Here is a 25,684-nt window from a genome sequence, read left to right as displayed (position 1 = left end):
CAAAAACTCAGATTTAAACAATGGTAACAGAAACCAAACCTTTCACAACTGGCAGTTATCTGTAATTCATATTTATTACATAGGTGAATATATTTTTTTAAAGTGTATAAAAATCCAGTTTTGTAACCCAGAAGTTACAAAGAGGTGTGTTACACAGAGGCGTGACAGTTTTGTGGATTTCCACACGTCACCCAGACTTGTAGCTGTGTAATAAACTTAAGTATCTTTTCTATGTACTTGTTTATAAACCCCCAGCTACTAACTCAGTCTTGGGATAACAAAATCACTAGTGAGAAGAAATTTCTCAAATCACCCCACTGAGGTGTGCTAGAGATCTTTTGTCCACAATCCTGGATGAAGAAACTATCTCAAAGGCTTCTATTAATTCCTGAGCAGATGAAGTAATGTTTCTCAGAGCAGTTAGATCACAGGGCATTTTGAATCATGGCACTGTGCCTATTTGAGTATACTCAATGTACAAATATATTTTATTACTGACTAAAAGCAATCAATTAGAAAAACCTTAGAACCTTAGTAGAGCCCTACTAAACCTTAGCAGAACCTTATTAAATCCTTACTAGAAAAATATTTATAATTAAGAATCTCATATACATAATCTGCTTAGTTCACCTACTCAATTCAAAACAGTCTGCTTCCTGCCCACATTTAAAGATATTCCAGTAACTTTACATTAACTAACAATTTACTGTGCCATAACTAGTAATTATGTCTCCACACAGACTTTTCCAAAAGGCTCCACATCTCCATTTGGTTTCAGTTCAGAGTGGAAGAGACTCTGAGGCATCTCATGCCCAAGAGGAGGTCATACAAAGTCAATATTTTATTAACCAAGAGCTCCTTAGCCAGCTCTGTGAAAATTCTTAGATATTAAACTTAAGTTCAGTAGGTCCAGGAGAAATCTGACTGCCATAGGTTTTCCTTTCAAGCTAAAACAAATTCTATAGATACTATCAGTGAATAGACAGGCAAGCAATTAATGGAGTAGCACAACAGCTTGGACCTGAAGACTAGTTAGGAGCATCCAAAAAACACGCTGGGAGATGAAATGAAACTAAAACATAAGACCAAGTTGTTGTTGCCATCTAAGGCTGAAGAAGGCGAAACAAAGAGATAAGTCAGATCTCTTCTAATACTATTTTTGGCATAAAAATGAGACTAATAAAACACAAAGCCCCAGATATGCTCTTGACACTTGTAAATTACTTCAGCAATAATTATACAATCTATTTATATTTTTTCTATATTGGGATGAATGTGATGTGAAAACAGAAACATTTTTACAGATCTAATGAAACTTTTTATTATGAACTCTGGTATTTTGAGTTCTTCCGGCTTCTCCTTGAAGAACAAAAGCAATGTCAATCTATGCTTCAAATTATAAACTGACAACACAGAGCAATTTTGAATAAAAATTCATTTTAATAATTATTTTTCGTAAGACTACAACTTTTTTCTTGGATGTGGAGCAGTCTCATTATCTCAGATGGGGCAACAGATGTTTTTAATATCAAATGTGAACTCAGCAGTATTTGTCATAGTAGAATACAGTTACATTAGCCCTGTCCAACTACAAGAATTTCTGCTTTTTCACTACATTCTAGCAGCAACTGCAGTGTTCTCAAATTAAATAGCAGGCCCTGTACCTTTCTGTTAACAATTTTTAAAGACACACTTCATGTCTTTCAAGGATTCAGCAACCACTGTAGATATCTTATTTCCTTTTAATCTCCTACTCTTCTATCTCACTCCTAACAGCTCTTCTTTTAGAAAATATAACATGATACAACCTGTAAAATGAAGCATCATAAAGTTTTGAAGCTTCCATATTGACACAGCATACACTTTTTTTATATAGTCAAATGAGGTAAGTAGGTTTGAACAAGGGCATTAATATTGCTGATTTACAGTACAAAGTCTGAAATCCTATAAAATCCCAGTGGTACATGTTTCTGAAGACACTGGCACTGAAGCTTAATGTATGGAGTACATTGTTACTTGCTGGCATACCTCACTTTATGTTTTCAATTGACAACTTAACCACCACGTAATGTTTCAGTGATCAACAGGCTGCTCCTTTATCTACAGGCTAGGTAACAGGACAAACTTTTTACAACACTTAAGAGAAAAGCCTCCAGAAGACTTCTGAAGATTAAACTCCCAAGGACAGTAAACCAGACACTAGAAAATTGCTGCCAGGCTGTCAAATTAATTTTCTCACATTCAAGCAATGCTTGACTCTTCATACAAAAAATGTAATGGTACTCTAAAGAAATAAAATATATAGTAAAATGGACTTAAGCAGGTCCATGAATTTTCCAGAGTATATAGTACAGAATTTACATCCAAGGTTCTTCTAAAGTCATGTGCTGTGTTGGTGTTTTCTAGATCAATTGGAATAAAAAGAGATTCAGTTTACACTTACTTCAACCTCTGCTTGAGGCACATCACAGTTTCCAAGCAGCCTCTGATCCTTTCTATTTTCTCAGCCCTACAGATGTTCTGAATTTCATCCAATCCCTGTTTCAAACATACAACTGTAGGATTCTCATGCTCTTGCACTGTGTTGCACTGAAACTTGTCTAACTCCAGTAAGAAAATAACATTTAAAAATCAATGCATAGCATGCACTTGTTTACAGAACTGCTCTGTCTTCCCATTACACTTAGTACTATCCTGCCAGTAATACTGACACAGAACAATAATAATGCCACAACAGTAATCATCACCTTGTTTCAAAGATACAAATTCAGTAAAATGGAAAATTCAGAAAAATCACACCTTTTATAAATTGTAAGAAAACTCTATCACTATAGGGTAAAGGTCATAACATAGCTGTATTTGCAAGTAATTCTACTCACAAAATCCCTGTCAAGTTTTCAGATGGAAACACTGCATGACCAGTCTATATTCACTATGCCACAGCATAGTGCTACTGCCACAGCAAGTCAGGAATATGTAAATCATCTCAATAGAAACACAAACTGTGACTCAGTTAAATTTAGCTGCCTAAGAGAACAATAGCAGGAAAAAAATAATTTTGTTGGAAAGTAATAAAAGGTACTCACTTTTTCATTCCTGATGTTCTCTTCTACTTACTGTACTTTTAAAGAATGTTGTAAAGAGTTATTATGGCTAGGAACAGATTTAAATCAGGTGTCTTTGTGGACTCAGAATAAGCTTTACTAAATCACTTTTTCTGCTCTACATTGTAAGGGAATCTTTAAACAGAAGATTTAATTTCAGACAATCTTTAAGAAATACTACATAGCCTCAAACATTAGGAAACATTACAAACAACAACGTATTAGCACAAATCAAATCCAATCCCATCCATTTCAGCCTAGTAGCTACCAATGGACATTTAAAAACCATAGAAAGAAAAGCACTTTCATGCAGTGCTGTAAAGTTATTGCAAATTTTCTCCAGCAAGGTCAAATGAAGTAGTCAGAATAAGATGGGAAATGCCTCAACACATCAGCAGATAAAGGATAACAGTTCCCCTATATAGAGTCCTTGTTTGCCAATTGGGTTGTTTGTCAATTTGCTTGGTTTTAAGAAGACTGAACACAGTGACACATTTGGAGAGCTAACAGTCACACAGGCAAATATAAAATACATTAGTTTCCCTAAATACTACATATATGAACTTCAGCTGGAACTCTTGAAACTTCTGTTTAGATGTGGGCACTGAATTTGTGATTCAAATAGTAAGACAGTTCTTTGGGGGTTCTGTGCAAATATTAGGATCTAAATATTACTTGTTCTCTTAGCTTTAAATTTGATTTCTAGCTACATGCACTGCCATCAGACCTTGGCTAGCTTCTTAACCTTTAGAAGACTTTTTTTTTTTGTCACCCAGATTCTTAGTTTTGGCCTTCTGCTTTTCTAATGAAATCCAGTATTTATCTGTCAGTCTACACTGTTCTGAAAAGCAGCCTGTCACTTAAAAAAATACAATGTTTGAAGGAGTCTGCTAAAATCTAGCACAGATAGCTTAGCCCAGGACTCAAAAGGATGAAACTTTCACATTGCTTCATATGACATTAAAAATACTACATCTACCTGAAAAATTTAAACTATCTTAAGGTTTTTGTAATTTTACTATTTGCAAATACCTTTGAAATTTTCCAGTAAGTTAACTGAAATCTGGGTTGTGTATCACCTACCTGAAAGATTTAACTAGATGCTGCACAATTCCATAATAAAAATGTCATTGGCATAAATTCTGATGCCAATGCATCCTGATTGTTGGACTCAGGCCCACAGTCAAAGCAGTACTGTTTGGTGACCTAAGACTGCACAGTTTCACTATGAATAACTGATGTTAGATTCATCATCTCAAGTAATTATTCTGTGTTTCTTCATAATTTGGATAAGGTAATATTACCATAAAGGGGGAGAAACACTTCCACAACTGCTTAATAGAAGATACCATAAAATGCCTTCAAGCGACATACTCTGATGCTAACCAGTCAGCATATTCATTCTCCTGAATATCTTTTGCAACAAATTAACTCTTCCGAGTAATTATGTTCACTAAAGATACATTCTGCTAATGAAGCACAGTTTAATCACCTGTTTTATATACTTTGTTATCAGGTAGGTAACTTTACAATTAATATCCAAATTGTCTAATGCAATAAGGCTCTCCTTTTTCATAAAATAAAATGTAGATTTATCAACTAAGAAAACTTCAAAAAAAGATCTGTATCCTCCTAAATTTTACTATAAACAAAAGCGTCAACTTACCAGACTTGTGCTTCTTATGTTTTGCTTTCTTTTTAATTATAAACAACTTGTTCTGGATCTCATATTTATATGATTTGAATGGATGAAGATGAATCTCACGCCTTCTTTGCAAGTCATCACGTTTTTTCTGTAGATTTTCATTTAGAATATCCTTCAACTTCTTTTTTTTCTTTTTCTTCTTTTTTGCCAACATCTTATTTAGTTTCTTATTATTTTGCAGTAAGGATTCTAGCACTGTTTCCTTAGCAGATTCATGGTAATTTCTGCCTTGATTTTCATTATAAGTGCCATTGACATGCATTTTGCAAGCTTTCAGTGTGTTCTCCTTGAATGGACTCAGCTCAGATCTTACTCTGGCCATTCCAGTGCAACCTTGTTCCTTCTCCACATCTGCTATTTCTTCTGAACTAGGGTGACCACCCAAACCAATAACCTCTCCTGAAGTAATAAAATTCTGGAAGTTCTCTTTGCAATAACCAGGTTTTTTGACATCACAAACTCTTGAGGTTTTTATTTCACAGTCAATCTTCATCTCCTCTGTAGTGACTCTAAAGCTACCTAAACGTATTCTTTTTTCTGGACAGATAACAATGTCCATACTTTTCTTTCCTTCTGTCTTGGAATGACTTGGCACTTCTCTCCCAGCAGAAGTGACCTCCCCATTGCTTCTGCTCCCACATTCACGTTTTACTCTTTCTGATTTAATACGTGGCACTCTTTTAACTTTGATGGGGAGAGACGGGAATTCAGGAGCCTGAAAAGGTTTTTGCTTGTAAATTCGAACATCTGCACCACAGAACTGTGGAAAGTGAACATACGCATTTTCCAAGCAGTCATAACCAAGAATTACTTCTCTGCATTCATGGATAGGCTGACCTAGCACTGCATCCTGAACATCCTTTTGTGTTTCGTACACGAAGTCACAGAGACCTTTTAGCAGCCATACTTTTTGGTAGAATGGTAGCTCATGAAATGGTTTTTCCTCCAAGGGATTAACCTCTCCGAGCACTTTGAAAAACTGGGGACACAATCCAAGTTTTTCTGCAGCACCATTAGGATTGTCAGTCTGCCCCACAACAGTATACCAGTGTTGCACTTTCTTTCTGAGTGCTGCTTCCCAAGTCCTGTAGGAAAATGTAGGCCGGCGATGTAATGTAGGTCTGCGATGAGGAGGACTTAATAAAGAAGTCATTATTTTAGATAAAAACACATTACACTGAGGCATCAGAAGACAACGTTCCAATTCATAAAATACTATTTCAGGTAGATTTAAAATCTGTTGTGCCAAACAAAGAAAATGACCAATAGCTGGAATCTCCCACATTGTCTCCATCCTTGCAGGTGCTGCTTGAGCTAAAAGTGATTTTTCCCATTCTTCTATTTCTTTCTGACTAGCTTCTTCTGCTTCTTTTCTTTCTTGATCTCTCTGCCTATTAAAAGAAATTTCATGGAAATTCAGATATTGGGTGAATAAAAAGAAATGAGAGAGGAAAAAAATCAGAACTACATTATATCAAACATAATTATCTTGAAGCTATAAAGAGCATAGTAAAACTGAAGTTTCACTTCAGTTTGCCTTGCTTTGCAGTGCAGAATGCATCAACCAAAATCAGAAATTATTGTTTTTTCCTATCACGACTAATCTAAAAAAGGGAAAAGGATTTTTTAAAACAGCCTGGCATATATCGTTTGAGTTGTTTTGATTTTCAGGTATTACAATAAAAAGTATTTCCTTCCTAAGCCCCTTTTAATCAGAATTAAGTTATTTTCAACAACCAGTCCATGTAAAATCTTTGAAACAAATTCCAGATAAATCTTAAATGATTACCCTGTGGCCCATGTCACCTGCCTTGTACCTACCTTCCTCAGCACACAAGTATACATGCCTAATTGTTAAGTGCTTCATTTACATGTACAAGAGCCATTTTCCCTCCCACCCAAAAGTATGTTACTAGTCAGTTTGCAATGGTGGTCAAAAAAGAAACAAGCATCAGGATGCATTAAAAATGTGACAGAAAATAATACCAAAAATAACATGTTATTACATTAATTGACTTGCCCTCACCTGAAAAAAATGTATTCAGTTCTGGTCCCCCTATCTAAAAAACAGGGTAGGGCAGAAATGACATGTATTCAGAGAAAAAGGTTATCAGTAACCAGAGAGGCCTGTAAAGACTGAGTCATCTGGGAGTCCACACAAAACACTAGCAAGAGGAAACATGGCAGCAGCATGTAAAGCTCATGTGATAGATTTGAGATATGACAGACTTATATGATAGACTTGCTTTTATTTGTAAATTCATCATGAAATTTAAGGGCAACGTGTTAGAAAAAGTAATGCCTCCATTTCAGATAATCAATTACATGTAGCTTGCCATCTAAGATACAAGATACGTCAATTAATTTCCAAATCAGAAAACAGACATCTGCATGAATCACACAAATATCAAAAGTTACCAGCCAAAGGAAATTTTCTTTAATGCTGCTGCACTAGTAAACTAAGATTTTTGCCTGAAGGCACAACCAGATTTCAAAAGACAGGATTAAGATACAGCTGTACTTATAGAAACTTGTTTTAGAGTTCACCCTAAGCTTCTTTTATCTTTTCCTCTGAAGCTTCTGTCACTGGTGAAAATTATCATCTGCCTCTAACACAAATACTACTAGAATTTACATGTCCTTCTTTCCAAATTGCAAATCTCCAATTTTATTTCTTCATAAACAAGTAGCAAATAAATGCCATGTATCCATTCAAATTATCAATGCCTTCCAAATTCAGCAAAAGAGTAATGATAAAATAATTTTTTTTTTTTTTACAACAGGAAGCTCATAGTGCCATCTAGCTTGAAGGGCATGTATTTCAAGCATTTACTATTGACTAGCTATGTTAACAAAGTAAAAAACTGAAATAAACATAGCTTTGTCCATATTTTAGTATCAGCACAGGAGAAACATGCCATGTGTATGCAAAATAACAAAAAAAACACAGTAAGACTACACTGAATACTTTATCTTCTATAATAAAATTAAAAGTTCGGTGACTTGCTACCATACTTTGAATAGAATTTTTTAATACCACATACATGCATTCTTGTTATTTACATATCTAGTAAGTGCAGAAGGACAGACTCATGTTAAACATAAAAGGTAAAAGCAAACAGGTCAGTAAATTCTTAACTTCAGTCTCCCTGTGCAGCATTAACTTAAGAATATAAAGGATGGAATATAAAGACAAAATTCTACTTTTCAGCACAAACTTCTATTAGCCATTCTTGGTGAATAAACCACTAAATTTAACAATACTACTTGCACATGTAAAATGGGCATTATTTTTATTCTTATTTATGTTCCATTTAAATGCGCTAATATCGCATTGATATAATTAATAAAAGGAACTTTAAGTAATATCCAAGTGAGGCAAAGGAAGAAATTATATTTCGCAAAAGTGGTCTCAAACATAAATTTCATAGCTCTCTTGGATTCCACTCCCTCATTCCTCCTAACTGTAAAACATACTTCCTAATAACCTCCTGCCTCCAAAAGGTGTGAACTCAGTTAATACAATATGGCAACAAAACTAAATGGTGAGATGGAACACATGTAGCAATACAAATACAAACAATAGCAAGAAAAGCTGTAGGCCATTCAAAAATAACATCTTAGCAAGCACTTCCAATTTTTTACCAAGTAATAATTTAAATAATGGTAGAATTATCAAAATAAATACAATACCCTAGATTCACCTCTGCCTAGGTAAAATTACAATTATTATATCATTTTAAAGAATGTTTTAAAAGGTCCTTTAAAAAGAAAACTGTAAGTTGTTTCTCTTGTAGAAAGTTTGTCTTGTTTTTAAGCTGTTGTTTTACCACAGTATCTGTTGTCATTGCATTCTCAGCAGACACTCAAGAAAAAAATGTAAATAATAGCACACTTTCACATCTTCATTATTGAGGTCTTCCTGCTAGCAGCTTTTGGAGGGCACAGCTTTTTCCCTGGGGTGGTTTTTTTGTTGTTTTTTTTTTTTTTTTTTGAGAGGGTAAAGAGAAGTAAAGAGGGAACAGGACACAGGGCAAGGGAGCAGGGGATGAAGGAAGAGAGAAACTGGAGAGGGAGGTAAGGGAGAGACATTTGACATTTCAGTGGCACAAATATCCTTATACTGAGAAAGCCTCTGGACATACATATTTGGTTTTCATGCTGACAGCTAGTGTAAAAAACCCTCTTGTTTCATACTCTTATTTGCATTTACCAGAAATATGTTTGCATACATGTATTGGATTTACAGTAGTAACAGAACTATTCTAAGGTGAAGCTGATTTTTCTAGACTAACAATGGCCATCTTTCTAGAACACATCTGCAGCAGTTATTTTGCAGCTCTTGAGTGGCATCTCACCTCAAAACTCATCAAAGATGATACCCAAGGAGAGATAATATCTAAAACAGAATTCAGACATAACTTCCTACTCTTCTTATAATTTCTCCTTATTTAAGGCAGCAGACACATACCACCAGCAAATTCCTTCTTGCTTGCAACAGATTTCTTGGTGGGAAGAGGAGACAAAGACTAGATTTTATTTTGTTCTCTCAGTTATCACACCGAACCTACTTAGGTGTTGATTCACAGGTAAAAGGTCAGACACTGGAACTCTTAAAGACAAGACACAGAACTGTTTTAATTCACAGTAACTTGTTTCTACAAGCTTTCTTTTTAAAAATAAACAGAAAGTTACACACGGATTGGCAATATTACATATTATTCTAAATTAACAACTAAATGATTCTAAATTTCATATTCTAAATTACATATTATTCTAAATTAATTAATATTCTAAATTATTATTCTAAATTAATTATTCTTAATTTAGAATAGTCAGAAGATACTAAGTATGCTATATAACTATATAACCTTATTTCTGTATCTCAAATATCTTAAATAATATTATTATATACTCTATATTTTTCCATTGGATCCAGTTAATTCCATGCTAACACACTCATAAAAACAAAAATTTACTACATAAGCATACTTTCCTTAAATAAATTACTAACTTACAGCCAGAATGAAATTCTTTAAATGTTTTAATGAACATGTCTGAAGCTTATCCCAGGATCATGTTTTCAGAGATGACACAGAACTGCCTACATAATTTTCAACAAACCAAAGCCATACCAACCCCTAACTCCCACTGTAATCAACCAGATAATTATCTGCCATTTACTGGTGGTTTTAAAAATTTCAATAGGAATTTACCTTTATATTTCAGTATCTAACAAGTCAATCATTTCCAATTATAAAATAATTCCACAACTATTTATTGTTAATTAATATGTAAATTACTTGATTTGTTACTTTACTTAGCATTTCACCAAGCAACTGAGCAGAAATTCATAGAAATGTAATTAATAATTAGAAGAAGATAATCAATATTCTGTTATTACAACAGTTCAACAAAAAGAATGCTTACAAAAAGGACTGACAATAAAAGTAAATCAGATGTTGTCACTTTGGTGGGGGGAACTGCTTTTGCTGCTCTGCAAAACTAGTGGTTCCAAATACTGAAATCACCTTTGCAATGATAACTTGTCAGTTTTTACATGTTGAGCCTACCATTATGAATGTGTCACCTGGGGAAAGTTATAAAACATTACATAAAGAAAAGCTAAACTGATTGTGCAAGAAATGGATAAATTACAAGAGAAGTCTCAACAAAGGACGCCATTCTAACAAAAGTAATTAAAATATTTGGAAATATTAGGATTTTCCAAAAAATATTCCAAAAATATTTTGGAAATATTGGTATTTCTTTGAAGTTAACTACAGAAGAAAAGATAAAAATCCCTCTTCAGAATGTTCTTCCAAAATATGCAGTTGAAAAAAACTTGTAAAATCAATTTAAAGGATTTTGTGGGAAAGAAATAATCAAAAAGCATTTTAAGGATTTAATCTACTAATTTAATTTGCATTTTATTTTTATTTCTATACAGCATACATGATTATAATTATTTATATATTTTACTGTTATAAATTTAATTTTATTTTTATTTAATTTTCATCATAATTTACCTGTCTTATAAAAGTATCTGAATATCTAAAGCAAAGAATTATGTATAAACTTGAACTTCAACAGGCAATTTCTTTAGATATGAGGCAAAGTTTTATAGAAAGGCCCTTGCATTTGCAGTCTTACATTTCTGGGACTGAAAACTCTTAAACATTCTGAGCTAAGATAAATTTATTTGCAAGCAAAAATTACAACTACAAACACACTGAGCCGTCCACTAGATGGTCAGAAACTGAGCTCTTTTTTATGTTCCTGATAACTCATCTCAAGGTTGGGTGAAGAGCAGATGCTGCCTATCCAAACACAAATGATTTGCCAGCACTGTGCTCTCCAACTAAAATACCCAAGGCTGCAATCTTCCATATTGTTTAGAAAGTACTTCTTCTGTGCCAACCTCAGGGTATTAGATTTCTAAAGAAAACATAAAAAGTAGCAGAATAACCATCTTCTCTTCTTAACAACATAATATATACTTTAGCAATAATCCAAAGTAAGTTTTAGAAAGCTGCAATATGTTTTCAAATAAAAATAGTTTTGAAAGTATGTGCATTTATATGTGCACCACTTTGAAAATTTACATATACTGTAAAATGTGATCTTCACTGGAAATGTGCAACTAACTTTATAGGTCTTCCAATTTCCAAGCCCTTTTCATAAATGTGCTTGAAATTTGTACTTTTGGAACATTTTTGGTGAGCTGGGAAACAATTAATACAGAGAGGGCCAAATTAATTTGAAAACATAGTGCAATTAAGAAATAAAACTAAGAGAAGATAATCTGAAGCATGATTATTTGGAAAGGTCAGTAGAGTCAAAGAAATATTAAACCAGCTATCTACTGACAGATTTTTAATGCTTCTTAATAAGTGGTACAGTTCAAAACTTTAAGGTGTAAAGAGGCAAGCTAGTTGTGGTCTTTTTCTGTTATGGAACATTCTGTAAACTCAACCACCTATTGCCGAGGATCTGGGACTTTTGAGTATATCCAGATACATGGCTATAACAGTTAATTACTAGGGTTTTGCAGCAATATACTTAAAACAGGCGTGTGACAGGGTAATTTTTATTTGTTTGATAAACTGTTCTACAGACTCAATCAATGAATTAAAATCCAATCAAAATGTCCTTTTTCATAATATTCTTATCAAGTTCTGAGTTCAAAACAGAGTTGAGCAAAAATGAAGAGAATTTTACCAAAGAAACAATAACTCTAGTGATTTTTGCTTCTTCTTTAGGCAAAGTGTGATTACAACATTAGTGGATTAGAAGAAAGAAGAAAGTTCTACAGAAAAAAGTACTGTCTAGCAGCTAAATCAGCCATATAGTTTCAAATCTGCTGAAAATGAAGATTACCTGCACACCAAAAAGTGAGCTGGTTATATGTAGGAAAAAGTCTACAAAACTTTGAAAAAAGCTAGAAACATTTTGCTTCCTGAAGCAAATACTGTCTTACCATTTTTGCACCATGTTTAGACACAGACACTCCAATTACTGTTAAACAAACTTGTAAGCTTCATTTTCCTCGAAGTAAAACATTAAACATTGCCTGGCATTATATAGCTCTTAAATTTAAGAAGACCACAAAATCTCAGAGTTACTTATATGCACAATCTAAATTGTTACCTAACTGACAAGCTGAAATGCCATATCAGTGAGGTAACAGCAGAGGCACTGGCAGAAATAATTTGCTTCTGGGCTACCAGCAAGAGAAGCAGTGACAAGATCATGGAATTAGACTGTCATTAAGCATTCTGGTAGTTTTTAACCTAATTATTGCATGAAAAACTCACCAAGGATATATATGATAAACCATAATGCAATAACAGGAAATTACTGTGGATGTTTTTAGCTAATATTAGAAGTTTTGCTACACTAAAATAAGAGCAGCTGCAATTGAATTCCAAACTTAAATTACCTCAGCAATTTCTTAAGAAAATTGTACTGATTTTTTGCTTTGTGGATACATTGTATTGAAGTCATGAACTTAAGACCATAAGAGTGCCACAACATTTATTTACCTAAAAAACCTGTAAGGAGCTAGCCTCTTTAGAAAACTAGGAAGTCACAAGTACTTAAAACGAAAACAAAATAGCTTTTCTTATTACCTCTTTTCCTCTTTTGCTCTCAGTTGCTCCTCCTGTCGAAGAACCTGAACCATCACAGACTCAAACATGCCTGTTGACAAGCCTACTAAATTGCGAGGTGTGGAACGACGTCTTGTAGAAATGCATGCTGTAGTTTTCTCATCCTCCTGCCCGTAGCATCCTCTAGATGTTACAGCTAATGATGTTTTCTCTCTTAAATGCCTAGAAGAAAAAAGCAAGCCAATTCACAACCAGGAATTTCCCTACCAGTGCACCCCAATGCCTAGCCTACCAACCATAAGCATGTTTACTCAGAAAAAAAAATCTATTTTTTCACCTGCCATTTTTTCCAATTTGCAAATTCCTTTAAGAAATTTTAAACTTAAATGCAACATACTAATATGACCTACGTTTTCACACCAGCTAAAAACTGTATATTTATCATAAGCTACCAAATATTATTTGGAAATGGAATTCTCTATCTTACTCCATAACTATTTGGAAAGGAAAAACTTCCACCAGATGTAAGATAAAGAAAGTATCCTTTTTAGCAGATACCTAAATATAGTGGGCTGAGTGGTGGGGAGAAAGGCACATTAGTTGGTTTAAGCTGGGGAAGCATATTCTATACACTGGCTTTATCCTATTTAAAACTACAAAAACTGAAAGACAAAACACTACAAATTTGTCTGCAAAGTTACATTTCTTCATACATTCTTTCAAAACACTCTATTAAAACAAATGAGTTTTTCAAAACCTGTGAAAACATTTGAGCAACAGAGGAGAAAAATCCAACCACCATTTAAAAGGAACCTCCATTCTAAAGCAATTTTCTGTGGCCTGTAGTACTCAGGAATTATACAACCAACATTGATGGATTCCCTTGAATCACTTGAAGGGCATCATTGACCTAAATACTGCTCTGTAATCATGTAAGAATGATTGTTCCAAGAAGTAGTTCTTCAATTCCATTTTACAAATAAGATTATGTTAAACACTTAAAACAAATTTGTCTAATTAAAAATTGTAAAAGAGCTTCAAGACCTCTAGGTTCCATAATCCTTTATACTTAAGAGTTACTAGAAACTTTTACTAACCTAGTGCACATAGACACAATTAAAAAATCTTTTTAAATCTCTGAAGAGTTAATTCACTATATACTGAGGCAGGATTACCCTCCAACAGTTCAGTATTCCCAAATATTTCTCTGAAAAAGACTGTGCATTGAATGGAAGAATGACAAGAGCAATTGAATTTATTTTTTAGTCAATACCTACATTACTATTTGAAATCACAAAATCTTCCAAGTTGCATTTGGTTATTTTTCTGCCAGCAGTAATTCTATTAAGCCAGGATTTGTGTTTTCTTTTAAAAATCAGGTTTTACTCAAGCAAACTAGGAACATTCATGTCCCACTACATTCAGCTCCCTTCCTTCTACTACCAGACTGTCCCAAAACTGCTGCTACACAGAAAGAGTTTCAAATACACTATTGCTACAGGATCACTGAATACATTCACTCTGCTTTCAGGTGAGTTCTGCACCACTCTCCTCAAGTGTTCTTCCTACAGGAGCAACCTTCTTACCAGCTAGCAGTTCATGCTGCATGTCACTAGCAAACTTAAAGCTGATGGACAAACAGAGCTACATACTTCCCAACGCTACTCCTTCTTCACCTTCATCCTTCACCTAAAACACCTCTAGGTTTTTATACACAGAATACTATGTCATTCAGAAGACCAGGGGGCTTTTCTCTAAGAAGCCATTATGGTTTTCTGATAATGACTAAACTGTGCCTATGACAAGGTCATGAGAAATCATCTTCTTCAGTTGTGATTTAAACTGGGCTTTCTACTACACAGCTCAAGAGCTTTCTATGTTTCAGCTGCTCTGACTGATAAGAAAGTTCCTGCCAGGGACATACATTTCAACTTACCACGATTTATGTTTTTGCATTTCAGACTATAGTATGTTAAGCACGGTCTCTCATTTTATGATTATAAAAAAATACACCATTTCAAAGCAGGTAACTTCGTCTCAATATTTATTCCTATGTATATTAAGGGCGGTAATAATTCCACAGATTGTAAAAATAACAATTACAAAGAGCCAAACATTCATACAGAGTTTAGGCAGCTTCACGACAGAATGAAATAAAGAAAGAAGCATTTGACGTCTTGTGTAAACAAGTGTCCCTCCATGTGCACAAAAGGCTTCTTTCAGAACGAAAATCTTAGCCAGGAAATGCTGTGCTCTATTTGGCATTTTGAGGTTTGGAATTTCCAAAGCGTTTTGAATTAAGATTTGAATAGTTCCCAGTAGGAAACGTTAATCTTCATGGAAGTGTTGACGGTTCCAGTGTTCTATCTGTTGTGGGGTTGCTTGTTTTCTTTTAAAGGAATTTTTACGTAAAGAAACACACCCTCCTGTTCTACTTTATGTAAAGAAGACGCGGCACGGCCCCTACAGTTTTCTACACCTACCGGGATAGCAGCGCCAACTTCTGTTCCAGCATCATCTCCAGCTTCTGGGCCTGTTTGGAGAGCCAGTGATCCACACCGTGCAGCCGATAGCAAGTCTCCAGCATGAGCCGGAAGTCACACACAAAATCTGCTATCCCTGTGTATTGCCCACTGGAAAATTTCTCTTCCATTTTCAATAGCCATATTCCAGCTGGCAACTGCTGCAAGGACTGGCTGTTCTTACGGCCCGAGAGGGAGCCAGCGCCTTCTTCCCCGAAAAACGCCTGATCCGCGAGGGGCTTCAGGAACGGCGCCGTCAGAGGCCGGTACTTCTCCAGCAGGAACTCGCGCAGGATGCGGTACCCCTGCTGCAGCTCGGGATTCAGGCTCTGCTGCCAGGCAATCTTCCCTCCCTCATCATCCGCCTCCTCCTCAGGCTCCTCCATCCCACTCCGAAGGGTCGAGGGCCGATCCTCCGGGAGGTCTCCGCCGGCCTCCATGTCTCCCGCCCCGGGCCCGTTCTCCGGCACCTGCCGGGGACCGCGGCGCTGCGCCTCGCCCGGCCGCCGCATCCGCACCGGGCTCACCTGCGCACACAGACACCGCTCAGCGCCCCGCCGGCCCGGGGGGCGGGACGCGGCCGCCGCGGGGGAGGCACCGACTGGGCTGGCGCGCGGCCCCGCCCGCCCGAGGACCGCGCCCTCGCCCTCAGGGCCCGCCTCCTCCTCCCCCCGGCGCGGCCGGCAGCACCGGCGCATCCCGCCCCTCGCGCGCGCCCTTCCCTTCCCGCCGGGCCGGTCGGGACCTCCCTCCGCACCGCGCGCGCGCTCCCGACAGGCAGGCGGCGCGTGCCGGCCCCGCGCGGGGTCCGTCGGGTAACGGGCGGCGCGCGCGGCAGCGCGTGCGGAGGGGAGGGAGGGGGCGCGGCCCCCCTCATGGGGAAAGGACGCGGAGCCTCTCACCCCAGCGCGCATGCGTGCGCCCGGCCAGAGGAGGCGCACCCGCGTGGTCGCCGGGTGTGATGTGACGTCATCAGAGGGCGCCCAACTCGGAGCCGGCGGGGGCCACGCGGTGAACGCGGTGCGCGCGGGGCGGGGTAGGGCGGGGTCTGGCGGCGAGGCCGCGGGGCGGGATAAGGAGCCCCTCACGGGCCGGGCTGGGCTGATCCGCTCCACTCGTCTTCTCATGGCGTGGTTGGCCGTGGCAGCATGGTCGTGCACCCCGGCGCCGTAGAGCTCTGCTGGTATGCTGCTGCGGCTGAGAGATTTCGGTCACGTAACGGGTCTGCCGTCTCAAATAAGAGGTGTGCCACCACAAGTGTTCAGCCGCCTAAGTGGGGCAGCAGCTCACAAAAGCACTCGGTTCTGCCGACTTGGCTGGGGGCTTGGTGCTTTGTTAGGGGGAGGCTGCTGCTAACGACGCTGTTCTGGCCTGGGGTGCAGTTTTAGTAATTTCACGTTTGCCCTCGCGTTCCCTCCAGTCCTGCTCAGCCCTCTACGAGATCCTAAGGGACATTGCCCGGGCTCCAGAGAACTCACAGGTAGTTGTCTCCACAGCAAGGCAAAGCACCTGGCCACACATACCTCTGTGTGGTTTTGGTTTTATCTTCACATTCCTAACCATAAAAAGCTGAGGGCATCCTGCTGAGAGGTGGTGGGGGGAGATGAATTTAAGGGAGCAGGAAAAATAAACCCCTCTACTTCTGTAGGGGCATTCTTGTTCTTCAGACATCACTCCAGAGACCTTGCTTGTAATGGAGTTCTCTTAATGAGAGTAAATGCCTCTATGCTGCAGGAAGGTGGACCTGCTCGGAAGGATCATTGTGCGTTGAGGCTGTAGTAATCCATGCGCTAGTTAACCCAAGTGTAGCCACATACAGGATGGCCTTCAGGTCTGCGTTGTGCTGTGCATGTACCACGGCTAGAGGATAAATTCAGATAGTGCGATGTCAGAGTAGCTGTGAGCAGCTCCCACACTGTACTGGAATCTCCATGACCTAGCCTCTATCTAAAACTGCAATCAGAATGTTTATGTAAACATCCCGTCTGACAGTAGAAATGATCAATAAAGTTGTTGTCTTTTAAGGAAATCCTCTTACAGCTTGAATGACCACAATGGGATAACCCTTCTGCAGATGGGGTCTTTGTAATGCACCCTTTTACAAACCCATTTGTGCTGCACTGCTCATGGTTTATGGGATCTGAAATGCTGTAGGATGATTCTTTCCTTATGATATTAGCTCTAAGAAATTGCATTTGAAATGATACTTTGCAGAGTCTGAATGTCTTTCTGGTACTGGGACCATAAGAACCAATATGTCCTGTTGCAAAACAGAGGGAATGCTGTGTTGTGTTTTCTTTAATAATTGATCTCAGGAGTAATGTTCATCTTGTCTAAGTCCCCCTCCAAGGTGAAGGTGGAGAGTTGTCATCAAAGGGACAGTGAAGGTGGAGGGATTCCAGCAACGTGTGGAGATTAAATCAGCTATAGGAAAAACATAACTGAAGAAAGCAACCATTCAAGAAGTAGCAGTGGGCATTTCGAGTATAAATTAAATAAAACTAGATGATGCTGGAAGCTCTTTTTTAAGTTTTGTGCCTGTTGGATGTCTGGCCTGCAGCACTCACTTCCTGGCTCATTTATACTCTCTGCAGCAATACCTGGTAAGTTAATAAAAGGTTTTGCTTCTTGCTATATATGTGGCCATGCTCTGAGAATATGAGAACTTGTAGTCATAATTCTGCATACAATTCATAGGATGAGTAGCCACAAAATGTCTTCAGGGAGTTTGGTGTGATAACATCTCAACTATATTCATATCTCCTGTCAAAAATTGAACTTTTATGGTGGTGAAAGAAATGAAGATATCAGAGTTTACACTCTGAAATTAAATTTCAGTGAAGAAGGGCCCATGTATGACAAAATGAGATAATATCCTTTAATGGGAGCTCTGAATTTTATCACCAAAATATTTGAAAGAGGATTTTCTCGGTATGCAAAGTAGTATTTAAAAAATAATTTTAAAAAAGGATTGTACTTGGAAACATCATTGTATCAATTTGTAAGAAATTTTTGGTATTTTCTTATGTAATAAGAAAAATACATTATATTCAAGGAGTTCTGTCATACACTATGTATGTACTTCCTGAGTCTTACCACATGAGTGCACTGTTGAACAAATGCCATGTACCATTACTGCCTTAAATTTGAGTTAACACCCCCATCTCAGTGTAACCAGGGTAGGACTGCTGAAGCAGAAGCAAACATTTTGGAAAACCTGTAACCATGGTGTTTCAGTTTACATATTATTTATTAGGATCTGTGACTCACATATCGGGGGGGAAAAAATTTCAGAAGAAAATAAAGCTGATAAATATGCTTTCAATTTCTCTCCATACATCTGAATTTGATGTACAATTTTTTTGTAAAATAGCATGATAGAGATTTACATACATTCTAATCATAAAAAATAGTTGCAAGTGTGGATATGCATGTTCTTCTCAAAGAATATTAATCTAAGTGAGCGCATCTACCTTCAAGTTATCACAGACAGCAATAAAAAATTTTCATCGCTTTCTAGTGCTGGTGGTGTCCTCATGGCCAATTAGAATAAAAACAAGACAGAAGAAAAGAAACTGTCCAAGAGTTCTACAGTGTAGAGACATTCCTCCCTTTTTGAGTCCTGGAAGCTGTAAGCTGTTTTGCATTCAAGCTTCTGCAGCATATAGTACTGAAAAAGTACAGTTTTCCTTAAAGTAAGTTATTCTCAGCAACTTAAATCAGAAATAAAATTTTACAATGTGTTATGATGCATCAAAAATCCATTCTCTAACAATGACAATGAATAAGTATTTTTTAAATTGACATGACATGTTATGATCCAAAATTGTTATAATGTCTTTTTAGAGCTAGAGAAAGACTAAAGCCATTGAGCACATTCAAATTTTTTTTTCTCTATTCCAGATAGCCTTTGGAGTCCACTGCCTGAGAACTGTGTGGAGATGAATGCTGTAGGATGCCCAAGGACTTTGACCACTAATGCCTAATGCAGCTGGCTGCTGCAGGAAGTGGCACAGCAGGAATCAACATGATTTCCTACCCAACCATACCAGACCACCAGCAGAGACCTTCCTGCAGAGGACACAGGTTGAGAGCTAGGGATGTGACATGAGGAAATAATTGTGCCAGATAATCAAGTAGGGTAAAACATCTAATTTCTTTGGTTCTGTAATAAACTCCAGAGTTCAGGTCTCTTGTTTATTACCATTCACACCTGACAGATGGTCATCCAGCACATATAGGCTGATAACTAGGTCCTTAGCCAAGCTTGAATGATAACTGATGAGATCAGGCTGCAGTTCTTCATTTAGCAGTGTTTGTCATTCTGCCTGCTGTTCAGCTGCTGATGTTCACAGAACTAGAAAAAATGTGAATTTTGTTTTTTTCAATTAGGCTTCCTGCTTCCACACCCTTGCCAAACTTCATCAAAATTATCCAGCAGATTAAAAGCATCTGCAAAGGAGAGACAGACAGCACAACTACATATGCCTCAGTCCCTTAGAAAATTTGTGGTAGGAACTTAGTAATCTCCAACACTGTTTATTTTTACTTTGCTCTCTGTAATTGTGCAACACAGGAAAGGCAACAAAATTGCTTCATACAGACCCAACATTTATTTATGTGAAAGGTTTTGCAATTATACTTTGTTGTGTCTAATTGTAGACCTGCAGCTATTTTCTTTTTCATTTTTGTGGTGTTAGAGAAATTACAATTATTTCCCCTTCCCAATGTTAGAGAGTGGAGGAAAAAATACAAGGATATGATTTTCATAGCAAAGAGAGATTTTGAGAATTAGGTGCAGAGATTAAAATGCACAATGTTTGGATGACTAAAGCATTAGTTCTGCTCACTGTTTGTTCAGTTCCTTTATAGTCATTAACTGTAAAGACTGTTATACAGGATCTGAGAAGAAAAATCATAGCCAAAGTTGTAGTCACACAGATATGAATGTCTGTTTCTGAGAGGGGAAAAGAGAACTCCTCCAAATATGTTCATGATTATCAACAATTCTACAGTAAGTGTTGTATGTCACTGTTTCTAGTGGATGGTGTGAAAACAAAGAAACTGTGGCAATGTGTAGTCACCTTACACATAGACACACCTTGCACACAGAATACATCTCAAGACAACTCCTACATGCTACTTTACCTGTCCATCAATGAGGAGTAGTGGAAAGACAGGGCAATATATGAAAAGTATAAATTAAAATTATTACCTGTACAATGCTGACTCTTGTTCTGAAGTGTTGTCAAAAACGTTAGGGGTATCTACCAGCAAGATTAGGTTAAAATGTAATAGTCTTTAGTCTCATTCCTCCACACTTCTTCCATACCTCTGGTTTTATTTTATTTATTTTATTCAAACATAAAATACAATTGTTTCAAAATAGTTGATTTAGAAAAGTCACAGTAATTTATCAATATAAAACCCGTCATATTTTCTTAATATTGATTTTGCAAAATCATAGTGTAGTTGAGGTTGAAACAGATCTCTTGTGTGTCTGTTGCCTCCATGCTTAAGTGGGGGCAGACAGAACTGCTTGCTCAAGGCCTTGTTCAGTTGGGTTTGGAGTATCTTCAAGGAAGGAGGCTCCACTAAAGGTTTGCATGCAATAAAGACAAACTACTGTAGTCCAAGAAGGTATCCTGACAGCCTCTATATTTTCCTCTATTTGCAGTTAATGTGCATGGTTTTAGCACCCCTCTGTGTTAGATTTATAGAACGTCCTGAGTTGGAGGGGACCCACAAGGATTATTCAGTCCAACTCCTGGCTCTGCTCAGGACATCCTAAGGTGTGCCTCAGAGCATTGCCCAAATGCTTCATGAGCTCTATCAGTCTGGTGCAGCAACCACTTCCCTGAGGAGCTTTGTCCAGTGCCCAGCCACCCTCTGGGTGAAGAACCTTTTCCTGATATCCAACCTAAACCTCCCCTGACACAACTCCAGGCCATTCCATTGGGTCCTGTAACTGGTCCTGTCATGTTGAAGAGATCAGTGCCCACCCCTCCTCTTCCCTTGTGAGGAAGTTGTAACTACAGTGAGGTCTCCTGTCAGTCTCCTCCAGACTGGAAAGATCAAGTGATCTCAGCCACTCAGTTTCAATATATTACTGTCCAGTGGACCCCTTTTGTGGTCCTGTGTGTCCCCTGGCAAGTGGAGGGAGGACATCTTTGGCCATCTCAAGTTCAAGAGGCATCATCCTTCACTTATTCCAAGAAACACCAAAAATAAAATAACCTTTAATGAGTAAAAAGTATTCACAATAGCATTTGGTGTAAGAACTCTGGACTTAGAGAAATTTTAAAGAAGAGTAATTTAGCATTGAAGCAGAAATAGTTTTCATTTATACACGCCACTTTTCACTTTCGTGTATATGTTTTTAAGAACAAACTTCCAAAAACTTGTAGATTTCTCAGCAATGGTCAGCACTGACTTTACTATGTCATAAGTCTTCTGTTGTAAACAGAAACACATGAAAGTTTAAATAGGTCTCCGCTCCTTTCAGTAGTAGAGGTCTTCACCGCACATAGAACAGGATTATTTAATGACAGTTTGGAAGTACTGGGAGCAATAGATAGACTACAGTAGACTCTGTTTAGTCCTATATATGTCTTTGGCATGCCATGTTAACAGGATGTGAAGCAAGATTAAGTTGGAAGTTAAATGCTCGTGTTAAATGTTCTTAGAATATTTAGAATAACCAACAGTTTCCAAGAAAAAAATGCATTGATAGATTACCATGTTCGTTCCTGTCAGTTAGAAAATATATTACTGCTAAGTATATTCGGTTTGGGGTTTTTTTTATACATTTATGGGAGAAAGACTTCAGTGTGAAGAAAAACAAGAACTTCTCATACAAATGTTAATGTATATACTGGACTTTAGAATAGAAAGCCCGTACCCTAAACTAGAGCAAGTTCTTTTGAGCTGTTATCTCCAAGATCTGAAAACCTTACCTTACACAGTCTATTTTAATGTTTTCAATCACTTTCACTGAAAATGTTTAGAAAAGTCTTTCTTCACACTATTTCTACTTGTAATCAACCTTTTCCCCTGTGTAAATATGACTGTACAATGGAATCCAAATCTTAAATATCTGTTCCTTTGTGTGGTGCAGTCCATTGGCTATGTTCCAGGCTTTTTCCAGCTTGAGAGATTTTGAATTACATCTCCTGTAAATTGTTGACAAATTAAATAGCTGATAAAATGGCTAGTATTTACTGTATGCTCAAGATTATTCATGCAGTAGCATGTGGTACCAGGAAACTTTTCATTCTTTTCTTATCTGCAAATACTTACTTTTTGCAGATGTGTATCTGAAACAACAACAACAAATTAAAATTAAAAAAAACCCCAAATCATTTGTGGGCAGCTTTTTTTCTTGCTAGTTTTGCTAGTTTCCATACCAATAGTAATTATAAAATATATTCTTAGTAATTTCATTGATGTTTTTCTCTCTAACAGTGTTTTCTAGAGCTTGTTGCCTTTCAAGATAATTTAATATAACATATTAATTTGAATTAGAAGAGAATTTTGAAAATCTGTCCTGTAATGGACTAATGAACCTAATGTTGCAACTGTAGGGATAGTTATTAAGAGAGGTTCATGACCAATGAATTACATTAACTCTAATGGTGAATCTTGAAGAAAACCAAGCAGGCAAGTAAACAAGCAAAGAAAGAAAGAGTGTGAGATTGAGAAATGGAAAGGGAGACATAGGTGCAGGAAGTAGGGGTGGAGCAGGCAGTGTTGGAAAGAGACAAGAGAATGGAAAATGCTTCCCAGTGGCCAACCTAGAAGAAAAGCGTGCAGGGTTGCCCAGATCAGTGTTCTCCTCTGTTTCACTTCTAACATGGTAACTTGATACTTTTCACCAGGGTCTGCACAAAATCATTCTTGGGTTTTTCTGCTGTTGGTGCTGTTATTGCTGATGGGACCAATAAAACAATAAAGTTTTTAATAAACTGTAAAGGTTAAGGTGGAAGATCAGCTGTAATGTAGTTGCATCCTCAGTGTTTCTATGGCTTCATTCACCCAGATTGTATCAATTACAATTAGCTTTTTTGTGATAATTCATGACAATCAGCTTTCCCTGTGATAGCAGCTAGTGCTAAAACAGTCATTAAAAAGAAACAAAAGAGAAAAAAAAATACCCATCAATGTAATGAAGATTGTAGATGTAATTTTAAGCCCTAGAAGGCTGCAAAAAAAGTTTCAACAAACGATATTACCCCAACTGGCTTCAATGGCACTAAAACAATTAAATTGAGTCAAATGTTAGTTGAGTAAACAAACCAATGCCACATCTATTGCAATCAGTGATATTTTAATAAACATTAGCAGTGTTAAACATGCCAGCCTACAAAATAAAGCAACAACCAATTTTCTCTTACTAGCACAAAGACATAGTTTAAAGAGTTAAAACAATTGTGTTGTGTGAACTTGTCTAATCACTCTAAATCTATCCATAAATGTTAATTATCCACAAAAGTTAAAGTATTTATCATCTCAAATCAGAAGAAATTATGGATCGTAGTTAATTTGTTTGAGAGATGGAACTTTGCACATTAGTAAAGGAACCCTTTCAGGATAGGTTTATATGTTTTGATTGTTGTGATGGTGATGTTACTAATAGTGCCTTGTGCATTTCAGTATGTGCGACAAATAATGAACAAAACCATCAAGGAAACTTTTGTTGTGCAAGCAAAAGATGTAGGAAAGGAAAATACAAAGAGTTCATAAAATGTTATGCAATTGTCTGGTGATCTCAAGTTACTGTGTAATAGTGTAAAGGGTGACAAAGGCTTTAATTTAAAGTCTTGGATCAAAGAGTTATCAAGACAAGAAATAGCACTTACCAGTAGATTTGACTTATGTTCTTGGAATCGACCAAATCTTTCCAAACCTTAAAACTACTGTTTTTTAAAACAAGCAAAAAAGTACCTTAGACAAGCAAAAAAGGGATATATTAAGTAAAGGTATAACTATATAACCTTGATATATAACCCTAAGATATAACTATATAACCTTGTTTAAAAAGCTAGTAACTCTACTTTGCTAGGTAAGTAAAACTGTGCTATAGTAAAGCTATGTAACACAAAGTAGTTAATGTACAACAAAGTCATTAAATGGATTTCTGTAGGGTTAAACCAAGAGGGGACATAGTGGGAAATAGAAAAGGTATAAAACTCTCAGAAAGCTGTGTGAAAGCAAATCTCAGGATGGAGAAATGCAAAAATACTGAAGACGCAAGGACAAGAAACAATAGGGCCATGAGCTGTGTAGAGATGGGCCTCTAAAAAATATGTTAAGCAAAATAGTAGAAATATGTAAGCCTAATAATGAAGCTTTATCCGTTGTTTTAAGCTATTACAAGCAAGCATTGTTCAAAACAAGATGTACATGTAGCTTTATTAATTGGCCTGAGCAAACGCTTGTCAGCTTTTAATATTATGCTATTGGGTAGGAAAAAAAGACTTGTTAAAAGACTTTGTAACAAAAGGAACTTCGTCTGCTGTGAAGCAGCTGAAGCTGTTTCCATCTTGCTTGGCTTTATAAAATGAGACTGATTTTATATGATAACTGTGATAGAATAAAGCTTCAAGACAGCTGCTCCAGCAGGCCCATCCTGTTGTTGGTGTACATAGATATATGTAAACATAAAATAAAAGAACAAGTATATCCCAAGAAAACCCAGCAATGATGTATGTGGCTGCTAGTGGTGTATGTTGTTATTTAGTTCCTCAAGAGCAGTGCTGGTGTAGCACATTATGATGTCCCTACCATTGTTCCTTTAAAATAAGAGATTGTTCTGTGCTACAGCTGTAGAGATGGCATACTTAAACCTGGAATTTTACCTCCTGGCCCAGGTGCATGTGCAGCCAGCAAGTATAGTTCATGTGTTGTGCAGTCTACATTTTATAACCTGCATCTATCTGCTCCTTACTAAAAACTGCAGCTGCAGCATCAAATCCTGACTCAGTACAGCATCTGAACAACTGTATTAAAACAAATTTAAATGCTTTTGCCACATAATACATTTTTCATTGCATATGTCCTTGATGTGGTTTCATCTGAAAGGTAGCTAAACAGCTGTGGGCTCACTTTCCACCACCACCCTTCCCCTGTGTCCCCTCCACCTTCTTGTGTCCCAGATTCCTCACTGGTGTAGCAGTGGGAGAACCTGAATATTCCTTGAGTTAGTGTAAACACTGCTTTGTAAAATCCAAAACATCAGTGTCT

General features: G+C 37.2%; 1 protein-coding gene across 1 annotated transcript in view; it reads right to left on the bottom strand.

Moving 5' to 3' along the window:
• Nucleotides 1–15,954, bottom strand: part of BRD10 (bromodomain containing 10) — a 48,162-nt gene extending 32,208 nt beyond the window's left edge. Inside the window, exons 1-3 of the mRNA XM_062513309.1 lie at nucleotides 15,404–15,954; nucleotides 12,942–13,142; nucleotides 4,771–6,200 (exon numbers count right to left, since the gene is read on the bottom strand). Of these exons, the coding sequence (XP_062369293.1) occupies nucleotides 4,771–6,200; nucleotides 12,942–13,142; nucleotides 15,404–15,954 (2,182 nt within the window). The remainder of the gene's footprint in view (nucleotides 1–4,770; nucleotides 6,201–12,941; nucleotides 13,143–15,403) is intronic.
• Nucleotides 15,955–25,684: the final 9,730 nt, after the last annotated feature.

This window comes from Cinclus cinclus, chromosome Z (assembly GCF_963662255.1).
Source record: "Cinclus cinclus chromosome Z, bCinCin1.1, whole genome shotgun sequence".
NCBI lineage: Eukaryota > Metazoa > Chordata > Aves > Passeriformes > Cinclidae > Cinclus > Cinclus cinclus.
Note: the sequence above shows the minus strand (reverse complement) of the source record. Positions and strands in the feature narration are given on the sequence as shown.